This window comes from Haplochromis burtoni, unplaced genomic scaffold (genome assembly GCF_018398535.1).
Source record: "Haplochromis burtoni strain Fernald_Lab_line unplaced genomic scaffold, NCSU_Asbu1 Contig_63, whole genome shotgun sequence".
NCBI classification, from domain to species: Eukaryota; Metazoa; Chordata; class Actinopteri; order Cichliformes; family Cichlidae; genus Haplochromis; species Haplochromis burtoni.
The window spans coordinates 1131475-1145497 of NW_024582424.1; the positions used below are offsets into that span (position 1 = coordinate 1131475).

Sequence of the window (14023 nt, forward strand, 5' to 3'; positions counted from 1 at the left end):
CCCCCCCCCTTCATCAACCACAATAGAAGCATGGTGAAAATGTGGTGGGTGTAGGGATGGTGTGACAAAAGTTGACATCAGTTCCTCCACTTTTCCCTCGCTGTTCAGTGTTTTTTCTATCAGCTGTGGAATTTGAACCGTTCTTCCTTTTGGGGTGAGGCCCTTCCCTGCGTCTGCTCAGAGGAGTAGGATGTCTCAGTAGATGCGGTGCATATGTGTTTGTGAGTGTGTGTTTAAGTAAGTGTGTGTGGGTAACTGGGGCTTTCCAGTAGAGTTGCACACCAAACATTCTTGGCTGTCGAATGGCTGACTAGCGCGCCAAGTCCACACAGCTGGGAATCGTATAAGAAGAAGTGTCTTTGTGTGATCTGGGCAATACGACGGACATGCACAGTCACATGCGCGCACATGCTCATGCACAGAACTAAAACACACAAATGGTCTGCTTTAAGCCTGCACCTCGGCTCAAGAACAATTTGAATAGTTGGTGTCTGTGAGGTGCGTGTGTGTGTGGTAGGTGTATTAGATGTAACTAGTAATAAAGTGACGCTCACACACACGCTGGTGGAATTCAACATAACTCTTCACACACACAGAATGGAGAAAATATAACAGAGACTCAGTCATCCTGCAACAGTGTCTTCTTTTTCCAGCACCACATGATGTTTGTCCTCTTTAGTAAGTTTTGAACAGAGAAAACATGGTGGTGGTGGAGGTGGTGGTGGTGGGATGGAGAGGGAGGGTGGGAGGGCAAAAGAGAATAAGAGAAGGGATTGTGCTGGCGATGCCAATTGTACAGTTTGTTTCTTATTGGCTGCTTCTCTGGTTGTTGTTGTTGTTGTTGTTGTTTTAAATGGCGTGTCAGTGAGCAAAGAATGTGTATGCAAGAGCAGAATGCAGAGTGAGAAAGAACATAGGCCTTTGTCTGCTGGGAGAAGAGAAGAGAAGCAGATTGTGTCAAATTAATATAGGAGAAATTGAGCTGTAGAGGGAAGAAAAAGGAGAGGAGTTCAAAGAAGGGGGACACGAAGAGGTTTCGGCCATGGAGGAAAGAGTAAAGCAGGCTGAGAGAGTGAGAATGAGAAATTCTGACAGAGTCCTATTCCATATTATTGTAAACATGAAGGCAGAACCCTTCTTTTTCTCAGATCTGTCCTGTTTTCTGTTTGAACCAAGAAGCTGATAAAGGAACGATTTCATTAGAAGAAATGAAAAGAAAAAAGAAAAAAAAACAGATAAGTTAACAACTGGCTCTTCTTCTTCATCACAATCTGTTCAAAAAACAAACAAAACATCCCTTTAGAAATGATCTCTTTCCACATGTTGAACATTTGCCTTATGATAATCAGCTGCACCGTGTCCCTGGCACTCGCTGATTTCTTTGTACTTGCGAGTGTGGCTTGGTGCGATTACTTTACAGATTGAAACTGCTCATCTGAACAAAGTTCTTTTTGTACAAAAAACTGAATGTCTACATTATATGATGCATACAGGAAGCAAAACACACATTTGCAAGGCCAGAGAGTCGGTGCGTGAGGGAATATGTTTTAGTAGTGCGAGACTTGGATAAGAAGGTGTTGTATCATCAACAAGGACGGACCGGGGTGGGACAGGACCACACGATCAAACGAGAGGAGATAAGAGAGCTGGCTGAATTCAGAGAGGGTGTCTTTGTCCATTTGTGGTTCCTCAGATAGCTCCAGGCTGGATTGAGGCCAGGGCCTGACATCTGAGATCGCTGCACTGATAGGAAGGCATATTACACAACATCACTGCTGAAAGAATACGATTAAGGTTTTTGGTTTCAAAGGTTTTATGCTGCAAAAGTCATTTTGTTTGTGGTATTTTAACTTTTAGATTTTGGCTTTTCCAGATGTGCCTTGGATTCAGTGCCCGTCATGCAGGAAACGCTGCCTGCCACTGCATTGTGTGGCTGCAAAATGACAGATTACCAGAGAGCTGAGGTAGGTTAGGGCCACCTAAAATTATAGCTGAAAAAAAACTTCCAAAAAAAAAAAAAGACTAGTGGACTGATATTTGAAACGGCCTTGAGCTAACAGTGGCTCTGACAGTCTGGCATGCAGAGACACATATAGATTGTTCTGCTTTTACACTCCTCAACCCATGCTATAGTTTCTCCATTTCTCTATTTAATCACATCTCTTGCTCGTTGTAACCTGTTGTCCTGTTTCTATTTTGCTGTGTGGAAACTTGGGTGCGTGTGTGTCTGCATGTGCATCCAGGAAAGGATGGCGAGATATTCTCCCGAGACCAAGTGGCACCATTTGGTGGCTTGGCTATTTATGTTCATGCTTGTGTTGTGATTGTGTCCTGGTCGTACGGCTCTATCACTGTGACGACTACATCTTCCTGTGCAACTGTGCATGATTATGCATGCATAGTTTTGCATGTGTGCAAGGCTGTATGCAATTTGACCCCTGGAAATCTTTCTTTAGCATCTGCTCCTCTCATTTGTGGCAGAAAGCCGATCCCTTTTGGTGAACTGGCTCCAGCATCATATGACTGACCAAATTGCGATGATGTTTTGGAGTGCGCGTGTTCTGCAGTACAAAATGACACTGCATATCATAACAGGTTGCCTTTTGGCTATTGATGTATATGTGTGGAGTTGTGTGGGTGTGGCTGTCTCCTTGCATCGCCTACAGGACGCTCTAAGCACCTCCCAGGCCTGAATGGGCCCGCGCAGCTCCATAAATCTAGCTCGTGTTGCTCACACAGCAGTAATCTCTAGCGTCTTTTATTTTCGATGCCTGCAAGCCTGGAACTCTGTCTCCTTATCTTCCTGTTTGTTTTCACATCTTTCCTTTCCTGCCTGTCTATCCATTCATAACAGCAATTTGGCTTTCATTAACTAAGGATGGGGGGGAAAAAAACAAAAACCAATTAGCACCTACATTGCCAGAAGCTCTCCTTGGGTTACAGAAAGTGACATAAAGAAAAGGAGAGTTTCTCTGAAGTTTCGCACACATATTTGCTCATTTTAGCATTGTCCTCCACTCAATTTCTGTCCCCGCTTGTTTTAAAGAGGACACTTGCAGTGTAAAGATGATTTTTCTGTTATTTCTTTAGTCATTCTAGCAGCTTTCCCATCACAGGGATGCATCCAAAAAATCTTTTAATGCAGTCAAACACAAGACCCACAAATATAGAAACAATGACTCACACAGTGAAGCTTTTAAACTCCAAAAACCAACATTTCCAAACCACACTGTATAGACATAAACAGACTGACACATACATACAGTATCTGTCTCGTCTAGTAATAGCCAAAGGCAGATTTTCAGAGAGCAGAACACCCAAGGGTGCTGTTCCTGCTAATCCAGGTCAGACCAGCTTCAGTCTTGGCTGAACCACCCATGAAACCACAGGATTTTTAATCTGTAATTTTGCCTGTGCTTATGCGGTTGGCTGTATTTAAGGTGTTTCCTCTCATGTCTTCTTTGACACGAACACATTGTTGCCCCGTGATCGCCCTCCACGTGCCATTTATTCGAGGGCTGCCTAATTTTTTGCTGTTTCAGAATGATGCAGCATGTCTGATGCTCTCTCGGCTCTCTGTCTGTCTCGCTTTCTCACACAGTCAAGGACACACACACACACACTCCAGAATAAATTAATCAGATATGATAACTGATAGAAGCAAACGCGATGTATGCAGGACTGCAGTGTCTGTGGTTTGTTTCCTCATGAAAATTGGAAATTGACTCATCACATATTATGTGGTGTGGCTAGACATTTTAAGCCATGTTCTATTTTTAGTTATTGCAATACAGAGATCTTTTCCTTCATTTAAATCTATTGAGGGGAAAAAACAATAAAACACTGAGTCATGTAGGTTGAGGTCAGACACAGCGGATCACAAAATACAATTTAAGGGTTAGACAGTAAAATCTGGTTTATCACCTGTGGTCTTCTTAAAGCAGACAGTTTGGAAATTGTTGCACTGACTGGCAATGAAATATTCTCGGTCTTTGTTTCTGTCTCTCTCTGTCCCACTGGAATACATCACCAGAGTTAACATAAATATTTAATCATTTTATTATCTTCATTCCTGTTTAATGGCCCAACATACTTAATAGCAATGCACTCAACAACATCAGAGGCCAGGTTATACAAAAATATTGACTTCTTGAGTCTTGTTAAGCTCCATTATGGTTTTCTGGTCAGCTGTCTTTTAGTTTCATCTTTGAAAGAGAATATCTTTGTGCTTCACCTTAACATTTATTTGGTTGAAATGACCTGTGCCCACAAGTGGCTAGGATTAGCTGGTATCATTGATGGTGGAGCATCCAAAAGAGCCTAACCCCACGCCCTTAATCAAACGATTAAAACTTGTGTGGCCGTGCTATGGCTTAGCAAATTAATGACATGTGGTCACAGTGCGTGGTGATAATTGCATGCTGGTTGTATCATCAGGCCATGGCACAGCGGTGTGGAAATAAATAAAAAGGAACCGCTAGTATAGATTTTTCCATCACTATTTTGGGATGCCTCTGTACACGGGATATCAGCTTTGTTTCTGCGCGCACATTTGCTGTCTTGTTTAATGACATTCCTGCATTTGGAGATTGCATGATGACCTCCTTTGCGATACAGCCGAGCAGCGTGTGTAGGATACTCCAATTTAGTGCTTTTAGGTGAAAATCATATCTCTTCATTTGATGATTTTTTTTTTTTCTTTTTTTGAGATTTCAGGCCAGCTGACGGATTACATGCCTCCTGCACTGCCTGAGAAAATGCTTTGACCACTCGGGATTATAAAACCCACTCAATGGGCTGAACTGAATAAAATTAAAAATGCATTGCTATCGAGGTAAATGCTTTATCTGTCAGATGCAAGGGTTTTACCTAACAATTCGATTGTTTTTGTTTTGTTTTCTCAATTCTAATACAATGCGAGGAACTCTGCAGAGCAGCGCAACTAGATAAATGATATGCAGGTTATTTGAAGTAAACACAACAAAGGGCCTTCCTGTTATGCCATGGTGCTCTGTAATGTGGCTATCTGACTATTTCTGAGTCTCCCTGTGATTTTTTTTTTTTTGTTGCTGTTTACACTTATGCTCTTCCCCTCCCCTCTATCTTCATATCTGTTTCTTTATGTAAGCAAGTGTCTTTTAAATAGAAGCAGATGGATACTGCATTAGGCTGATAGCAATATGGATATTGCAAGAAAAATGGAAGCGAGGATGAAAATGTGCATTATATCAAACATAGAAATGTTACATTAACACGCTCATTTACAATATTTGACAAGGATCTTTCAGTTTTCAAAAGAGAACACACAAAGTTATATGTTTTTACAATTTAACAAATTAAATGCCACACATAGCAGTTGGAATATTTTTGATTATTAAAAGAAAATAATGAAAACTCATAATCCAGCCGACATGTTTGACCTGTGGTATGGGCTTTCATAGGTAGAATTTCCTTAGCTGTGGTGTTTGCAAGCCAAATAGATTAGGAATCTCTGATACACAGTATTTTGCAGAGTGAGCAGGGTTGATGTACTGACTTTGTGGAGTGTGATCTCGGCGGGCCTACAGTTCTGCTTTTCTGTGCCAGACTGAAGTCCAGAGGTGTTTGTCTTGGCTTCGTTCTCTGTTTGATCAGGCTGTTTTGAGAATACTGACTGACCTGTGCTGAGGCCAAATACATCTCTCTCCTCACAACTTTAGCATTTCCTTTGCCTCTGTCCCTTCTCTGTCCTATTGTCTCACAAGTTTAGAACTTTGAAACATTAAATTTAATGTTCATTTTCAAAATATTCTTAAACCTAGCAGTTTGAATTGGACCTTTTTTTCTTTTTGTACAAGATAAAGAACAAAATCAAAAATATATTTTTTTTCTTTTTATTCATGCAGTTTTCAAGGGCCCAGTTTCCTTCTTCTTCCCCTTTTCTTGTTAGTTATCTGATCTTAACCTCACTCCAAAGTTTAGTCTTATATGTGGTTCAGAGAGGTCACTAATACTTCTAACCTTACCACGGGTAGTAGGGAAAATGTCAAGACCCACTTATAGATTGCATGTATTGCGAAAGAGACTCCATCCTTTGATCTGCTGTAAAGTGCTGGTCAATAAAACTCTTAAATGCCCGGTGTAGTGCATAGCACTCTGCACAACATAAATATCTGCATTCGCATGCATTTTGGCTGGGCGCGTTAAGGCTGAGAGAGCCTAAATATTTCCCATAAAACTATTACAAAGCACTAAATACTTTTTCCTTTTGCAATGCATCATTAATTTCTAGTGTTTGGTGGCATTTTCTCTCATTCCTGCCAATAGATTTCTCAAATAATGTTGTTACTGCAGTGACTATCAACAAGGCAACCATCGTGAACCACAGTTACCTATGCAATAAATACAAATATTTAGTCCATTTGATAAAGGATAAAGAAAGGTTTCTCTTGGACTTGTAATCTCACACTAATGTTCAGCACTTGTTCAGAAAGAAAAAAAAGAATCTCTTTAAGTAAATGTGCCAACGGATCACTGAGAAGTGCTACGCCTGCAGCACCATGCCTGTTTAATGGGTGGCGTTTCCTCTTTTATAAAGGATATAAAAATGTAATTCTAACAACCGATCTGCTTACTCTTTCCCTGCCATCACAATATTATTAAAATTAAGTAACACAGTATCCTATATACAACACTTTCCAAGTAATTCCCGATAAGATCATCACTGATCCCTGCTGATGGATTTACTAAAGGGCATACTAAGAGAGTATATCAAAAGGATTATATCAATTTCAAGCTGACAATGAAAATTTTTCATGGATTATACACTAAACTTGTTCAAGGCAGGAAGGAGAATAAAAATCAATCATATCAACCATGGTGTACTAAACCTGGGCCTGTTCTCTATTCTTAAGTGTATTTTTAAATTATATGACATGCTAAATATGTTGCTTGCTTAAAGGAGTCAATCTCCTTCAAGGCTAAAGCCTCCTGACACTGGTTTCCTGTGCTAACCTAAATTCTGCCCTCAGCTTCTGAAGTTACTCCAGCTCTGGTCCTACTTCCTTCCCAGCCTCCATCCCCATTTCCATATCTGTCTCTGTGTCGTTCCTTAACCTGAATCTCACACCCCAGCTTCACATAATTTCCTGCTGCCCCCCTGACCTAAGTACCTAACTCATCTCCACTAGTGTAATACCCTGATACCTGCACAGCCTATGAATCCTTAGGGTCCTAATCGGCTTAGCCATCACCTGTCATGGTAACTAAAGTAATCTATTTTTTTTTTTACTGGAGCATAATATATGCTCCATTTATCACAAATTAGTAAAAAGGACTCTTTATGTATCAACCTGTGCTCAGGTTTTCTGAGAGACGCCTTATATAAAAAGCTGCCAGCCCTGGTAAAATTAAAAAACACCCAGGTTGTACAGATATGTTTAGGTTAGAAATAGGGCTAAGTTTCCACCAAACTGAACTATCACTTTAAGAGTTCGGACCAACGGCTGAAGAGAGCCTTAATACGATTAGCCCTGGCACTTGACAGCTACAGCTTAAGAGGCACCTCCGTTGACCTGTGTGTCTCTGTCCAGCAGAGAGTGTACATGTGTATTTCCTTGCATTCATATATGATCTTAAGGTTGCCTTTTTAGAGCATCAGGGAGGCTGTTTGTCTGTCCATGCACATACTCCTGTAAACCTGAATTGAACCAAAAGCCAACTTTTTTTTTGTAAATCTTTATCTGTTACTGCATGCACTGGAGCTCAGCAAGCCATGCCTGTGCAACCTCAATCCCCCAAAGTCAGAATGCAGGAAGTACATAACTTCAAAGGCAGATGCATAGTCTGTCTTTATCGCAGAAGGTTTGTGCCACTCAAGAATTTACTTTTTCACTCTTCTGCATGTCAAAACCCCATATCCACCTTGGCTATCACTCACTGCTGTTTTGTCTCAGGCTGTGATTTTGGATAAAACAGGCTTACAAGCAAGGAATTTAAAACAAGAAAACGATTCAGCAAACACAAAGCCGATGGAATCACTGGAATTTGCCACTGAAGTGTTTTTACTTAGAACTGAGTACTGGGTACTTGAGGCTGTGCCAAAGACACTATATCCACAGAGAGACTTGAGTAACTTGACTTGAATATGATCTGCCGGTGGTTGCGATGGGCTATGGGGTTGTGGTTGGGTGCGCTAGATGCCGCATTGCTCTAACTGGGTCGTTTTGGCACTCTAGGGCTGCTAGTTGAGGACAGCGAGGAATATACAGCACCGTGTTCTTTTTCACTCCAGGCACTTCATTGCGAAAGCCAGGCACCACACTGTGAAACATTTAAGTTGGCATTAATATCATAATCAGAGGTCTGTTTATTCTCAGACAGACAGCAGGCAGTTAAACAAAGAGACCTTCCCCTCTCTCCCCACAATAAACCCTCAGTGGTGCCGCCCTCCTCCTCTTTCCTTTTCCCAGCCTCTCGCCCTGTCCTAAAGACACTTCACATTCCCAACATATTCAACCATCATGGCCCACCAGCATCAACAGCACAAACTTGACCTGGAAATATATCTGTATTAAAATCGTTGAACATTTATCTGCAGCCAAGCAGTCAGACTCAACAAGCTGCCGGCCCACATGTTATGACACTGGGGGAATAATAGCTGCAGACAAGTATGTCAACAGAAAGTTTTACCTCTTATATTGGGTCTGCTGCAGAACTTGAACTTTAGCAATTTAGCAGCTCAAACAAATTAGTCTATATTTATTCCTTCCAGAGACTGAGGGGGTGGTCGAGTGTGCATGTAAAAGAAAAAAAAACAGTCTCAAAAATGCTAACGTGTCTGAATCAAGCAACATGGTGTGTGTTTGTGTGTGTGTGTTTGTGTGTGTGTATGTGTGTGTGTGCGTTTAAATATAGCTGTTATTTTTTAGTTTTTGTTTTACAAGGCATAAAAGATAACTAAGTATGTCTCCCTAACACAAAACACCATTTAAGCATTTTAATAGTCTATAATATATTCTGACCAATCAATTGTCGCTTTCTTTAAAGGTTTCACTCGTTCGGTCACAAGCAGTGCAGTGACTTGTCTTCATTAGCGTGTAATAAAGCAATGACCACTGGTCCCACACATGTAGTTTTCCAGCTGGCTCATGATAAGGCATATTACTGATAACTTCGCAAGTAAACAATTCCTCCAGCCTCTCTCCCTCACTTCCTCTTTTGCGCCCTTGCCTGTCTGCCTCATTTTATACTTTGTCTCAGGCCTTATCTAGCGTTAAATATTTTTCACGTAAACTCACACTGTGCCATCGCCCATCGCCAAATAGGCCGGCTGTTACAAAACACACTCTATTTCATGCCAGGGTGCCGGCTCTGGCAACACTCAGCCACTTCTCCATGCCACTCTGTGTATGTGTGTGTCTGTGTGAGGGAAAGAGAGAAAAAAGAGACAGAGCTTAACAGTGGGAATAAAAAAAACTGACATATTTGAATTTATGAGCTTTTTTTTTTTCAATATTTTCCCACCATCAATCATGTACTGTAGAAATGCCAGTTTCCCACAAGCTCGTTTCACTAACGTTCACTTACTCCAGATTCACCTTTGACCTTTCATATCTGAATTTTCTTCCCAGAGAAGCAAATGCCACATTCTTTTTTTCTTGTCCCTCACCTCTAAAACAAAATTGTATGACAAAATCATCCCACTAGACACACAAGTGAATGCTCTCATCCTGTAGATCCACATATGGAGTGTAATGTTTGCTGGTGTCTGTGCTTTGATATGTGTGTGTGAGTCAGTGCCGAAGGTAGAATTTAATCTTTGATATCGTTATCAGTTCCAGGGTGATGGTGGACTGTTTGCAAGACCCACTGGAGCTCTGACCTACTTGTGTCAGTGAATAGGTTGCATAGGCTGTTTTTTTTTTTTTGTTAAGAGTGTGTGTGTTTGTTAGAGTTTTGGGAGGGTGTGCACTTAAAGCGAACTCTGTGTGGACACAGGGAGTGTGAGAAGCTGGGTGTTTTGACAGCTTTAGAACAGTTCCAGCACAGTGTTGGGGCAGGGGGTGAGCTGGCCTGTTGGATATATGAGTGTGCGGCGAGGGTGAGAATAGGGTCAGCGGAGGAGTGGATAGGAGGGGATGAGATAAACGCAAGAAAACACTACCAAAAAATGCTCGTTTTGAATTTCTTTATGAGTAAACATCTGAAATGAATTGATTTGAAAATGTATTGTTTGTTATCCCTTAGCAATACATCTGAAGAGCAAACCTTACCCCTTACTTGCAGTTAAAATAAAACAGATATTAGTCTTGAACTTTACTAAGCTTAAACAAAATGAATTATATAGAAATAAATGCATTTCAACATGCCATTCCTTCCTTTGGTTAAACCAGAGGAGCACTAAATATACTGCAGACAAAACTGAGCATTTGTCCAAGCAGCAAGACGCCTCTTTGCCGAAGCATTCCTGCCAAAAGAGTGATCTCAACCCATTCTCCCAACTTTAATCTCACCAAAGTGTAAAAGCTACGGGACTAAACTTCCCACACAGTTAATAAAAGACCCATAAAGCTTGTTTAACAAAACACAGTCCTTTTTGTTTTACTGTAGCTGAATGGGGCCAGACATCACCTCAGAATTGTGCTGCTTAAGAGTTCTCTCACAAGTACACCTCTCCCCCCAAAGAAATAGGGGAGGGGGGGCTCTCCACATTTCCTAAGCCCTCTCTGTGCCAGTGGTGTTGAACCCCTGCTTTCTCCAATGGCATTCCAGCCCATCTTTCATGCTGTTTCATTGTGGCCATGCCAGCCAGGTCAGGGGGCAGTATTTTCTCAGGGCTTCAAGACAGCATTGGAAAGATAGATATAAGACGTACCGTCTGACTATTTGTGCACTGAATTCCTGTTTGATTCCTGTTTGTTGTCGTTGTGTCTGCATGTGTGCGTGATGTGCAAGAATCTACACGAACACAAACATTTTATATATGATTGCTGCACTTAGGTCAAATAACACACTGACCTTCTCTTTAAAATGCTTAATATAACTCAGTATGTTGTGACACCCATGGCTAACCTGCGATATAGAATCTGTCTCAAAGATGTAAGCTGCCTCTTTTGAGGTGGCTCCGAGTGACAGCACTGACTTGATGTAGCCGTAAGAGCCTGCGCCGCCTTTGTTTTAGAGATTACAGTACCAAACTCTGCCAGTAGATGTCCGTCTTCAGTCTTGCACAGCCTCCAAACAAAGTTGGCAGACTGGCTTTCAAAGATATTCACATGATCAAATTGGTGACTGTATCAGTATCCTAAGTGTGTCAAATAAGTTAAAGATAAAATGATGCTGAATGTTAAAGAAATCCCACATCCACCTTTTATCTTGAGCTATACCCATGACTATAGTGAGTGGCAGATGGACTGGTAAAAGCTCCTGCCTTGAAAGCAAACCTGCTAAAGTTTAAATTAAACATAGTTTTGCTTGAAGAAAACTGGAGGTATTTTGCTGACAAAGCAAAGCTCAGCATTCCAGCAGTAAATTCTTAGACACTGAGATCTTGGAAGATGTGATAGCAAACGCTATGTATTCTCCTTGGTCCAGTCTGTGATCTCCTTTTTTACTGGCTTTAGTAGCAGTAGGCTACAGTTGCAACGTGGTAGTTGCTATGCCTGAAAACCCGGAGTAACCTTAGGAGAAAATTTCTCTCCATTGCCCATGAGTAATAATAACAGTCTTGCATTATTTACCTGGATAGAGCGTGTTTGCAAGGGTTAAAGGGGAAACGTAGTTAAATCCCACTGACATGCAGACAGTTGCGTGGATAACATAAAAACAAACAAACAAACAAAACAAAAAATACCCCGTGCTTACCTATGATTGATTATTAGGTAGTGATTAAAGGCAGTGCAAAGTGGATGCAAGCGCTGTATCTGCCAAAGGCAGCACGCTTTGTGGGCCGTTCTGCGTTAATAGGATGAAAAGAACATAGTTTCTGGGCGGGGATACGATGATATATACAGGACATGATTGGCCCGCGTGTTCTAATCGCTGAGGGGGCCTTAAGTGTTCCTCTTAAGCCTCGAGATTTAGGCTATTAAAGTATTACAGTAATAAAGTTAGTGCGTTTAAATTGCGTTTTAAATTCCTCAGCCACTGTTGCATGGTAATGGTCATCCCGGAGCTGTTTGACAGTTGTTCTTATTCACAGAAATCACACAGCGCAGTAAAGAAAAAAACGCTAATTGCAGAATTTCCTATTTTAATCAATAGACAGCTCAAAAGTTCCACTTTTAGTCATCAGTGACGTCTTCCGTATTCTCAAGTATTCTTCCAAAAATGTCAGTTTGCGGGATATCAAGCTGTGTGTCTAAAGCCTCAGAAAGATGGAGTGCAAACGTCTAATTTTCCAACGGAACTTGAACGCAGCAAAGGAGAAGTTGGAAGACTTGTGTCGTGACGCGCAGTCGTGGAGGCGTGCCTCTGATGAAATCAGCCGGGGAAACAACAACAGAAAGGGGGTGGCTCAGACCAGAAGACTCTTTCAGCCAGTTGTGATTGCATTTCATCCTCCAAAGTGTCAGTTTGAAGATAACAAAGCATTATATTAAGTCTGCAGCAGCGAGCTGGTTCTTGTTGAGTTCTGTGAGGCGCTGGATTAAGGAGGCAGCGACGGGAAGTAGACTAAAGAGGAGGATGTGATAGGGCAAAGGTCCTGTCTGCAGTTATCTGTGCTCTTTGGCAAACAACGGGATCGCAGAGATCGCATCTTCCCTCTCCGTGCGTCTTTGTCCGGTTTCAGTGACCGGCTCAACCACCAGCAGAGTGGCATGTGGGTCAATTCCGGAACCGTCGGAAGGTAGGGACCCCTCCTGCAGGAATACTCGGTCACATGCTCTTCTTGCGATTCTGGCTGTGCACAAAGCAATCCGCACAAAGCCCCCAACATCTTTTTTTTCCTCCTCCCTTTTACACTCCAGAGATTCATTGACAGCTGTTTTCTGTTCATAATGTTTCAATCACCTCTTCCATCTCTGTAACATCATCGTAATTATAACGGAGCCTGTTTTATTTCAACGTGTTATATTAATATTTCAGACAGAGATATTACAATATCACAAGGCGGGGTTATTTAAAAAACACCTGCAGACTTATGTTACTTTTTTCTTTTTCCTATTTTCTTTCCTTTGACATTATGATTCTGTGTTGTAGTGAAGCGGTTGGGCTTAGCACATTACGCCAGACTTATCAGTGCATCATTTGGCATGTAGGATTGTACCTGCCCTTTTTTATAACATCGTTATGTGAGAGACAGCAGCACGGTGAATATTGACTCATGCCTTTTATCTTTATAGACTCTGATGACAAAACACAAGACTGACTGATTTGTTGAATCGGTCTCTATGAGAAACTATGAATGAGCCAGGTGGTTATGAATGGCTGCGGGGAGACGGAGCACACGAGGTTCTTTCATTGATGACTGTAGGGATCCTACACCGCAGTATTTACAGGGACAGCGTGCAGATCGAAGCAGGGACAAAAGATAACGTGCAGCCCGAGAAGATAAATGTGACCTTGTAGGACCGTAGACACACACACACACACACACACACACACACACACACACACACACACACACACACACACACACGTATAAGAGCGTGTGGGCCATGACGTCATCTGAGGTAGCTACGTGTCTGATGAAGAACCTTCTCACTCCTACCTGGAAATAAATAAATAATATCCTGGGAGTTTCTTTTTTTTTTTTTTATCTTACTTCGTTTTCATTTCCAGTCATTAGCAATTAATCATATCTAGTTGCATAAACATTTTGGCATGCACACGATATTGTGCAATCCTTGTCTTTTGGCCAGCATCATTTTTTTTCCCTCCTCAAGTGATGTCTAATAATGCTCACTGTGTGACTGTGGCTGAGCCATTTGTGGAAACACCAACTGCATCAGATCTTCTGTTCTGTGCGTCTCTCTACCAGGGTCCTACCAGTCATCCGCCCTTAACACACGGACGATGAGATGTGTTTTTGTTGGCTATT

The 14023-nt window shown here is 41.6% G+C and overlaps 1 protein-coding gene across 6 annotated transcripts in view; it reads left to right on the forward strand.

Moving 5' to 3' along the window:
• The window catches only part of rhobtb4 (Rho related BTB domain containing 4), a 39211-nt gene that overhangs the window by 1823 nt on the left and 23365 nt on the right, over positions 1-14023 (forward strand). Inside the window, exon 1 of one of the 6 annotated variants that reach the window (XM_005922850.3) lies at positions 1974-12829. The exons of the other annotated variants lie outside the window; for them this stretch is intronic. Within the exon in view, the coding sequence (XP_005922912.1) occupies positions 12801-12829 (29 nt within the window). The 5' untranslated portion in view covers positions 1974-12800. Of the gene's footprint in view, positions 1-1973; positions 12830-14023 lie in introns of those variants that run through there. 6 annotated transcript variants of the gene reach the window in all.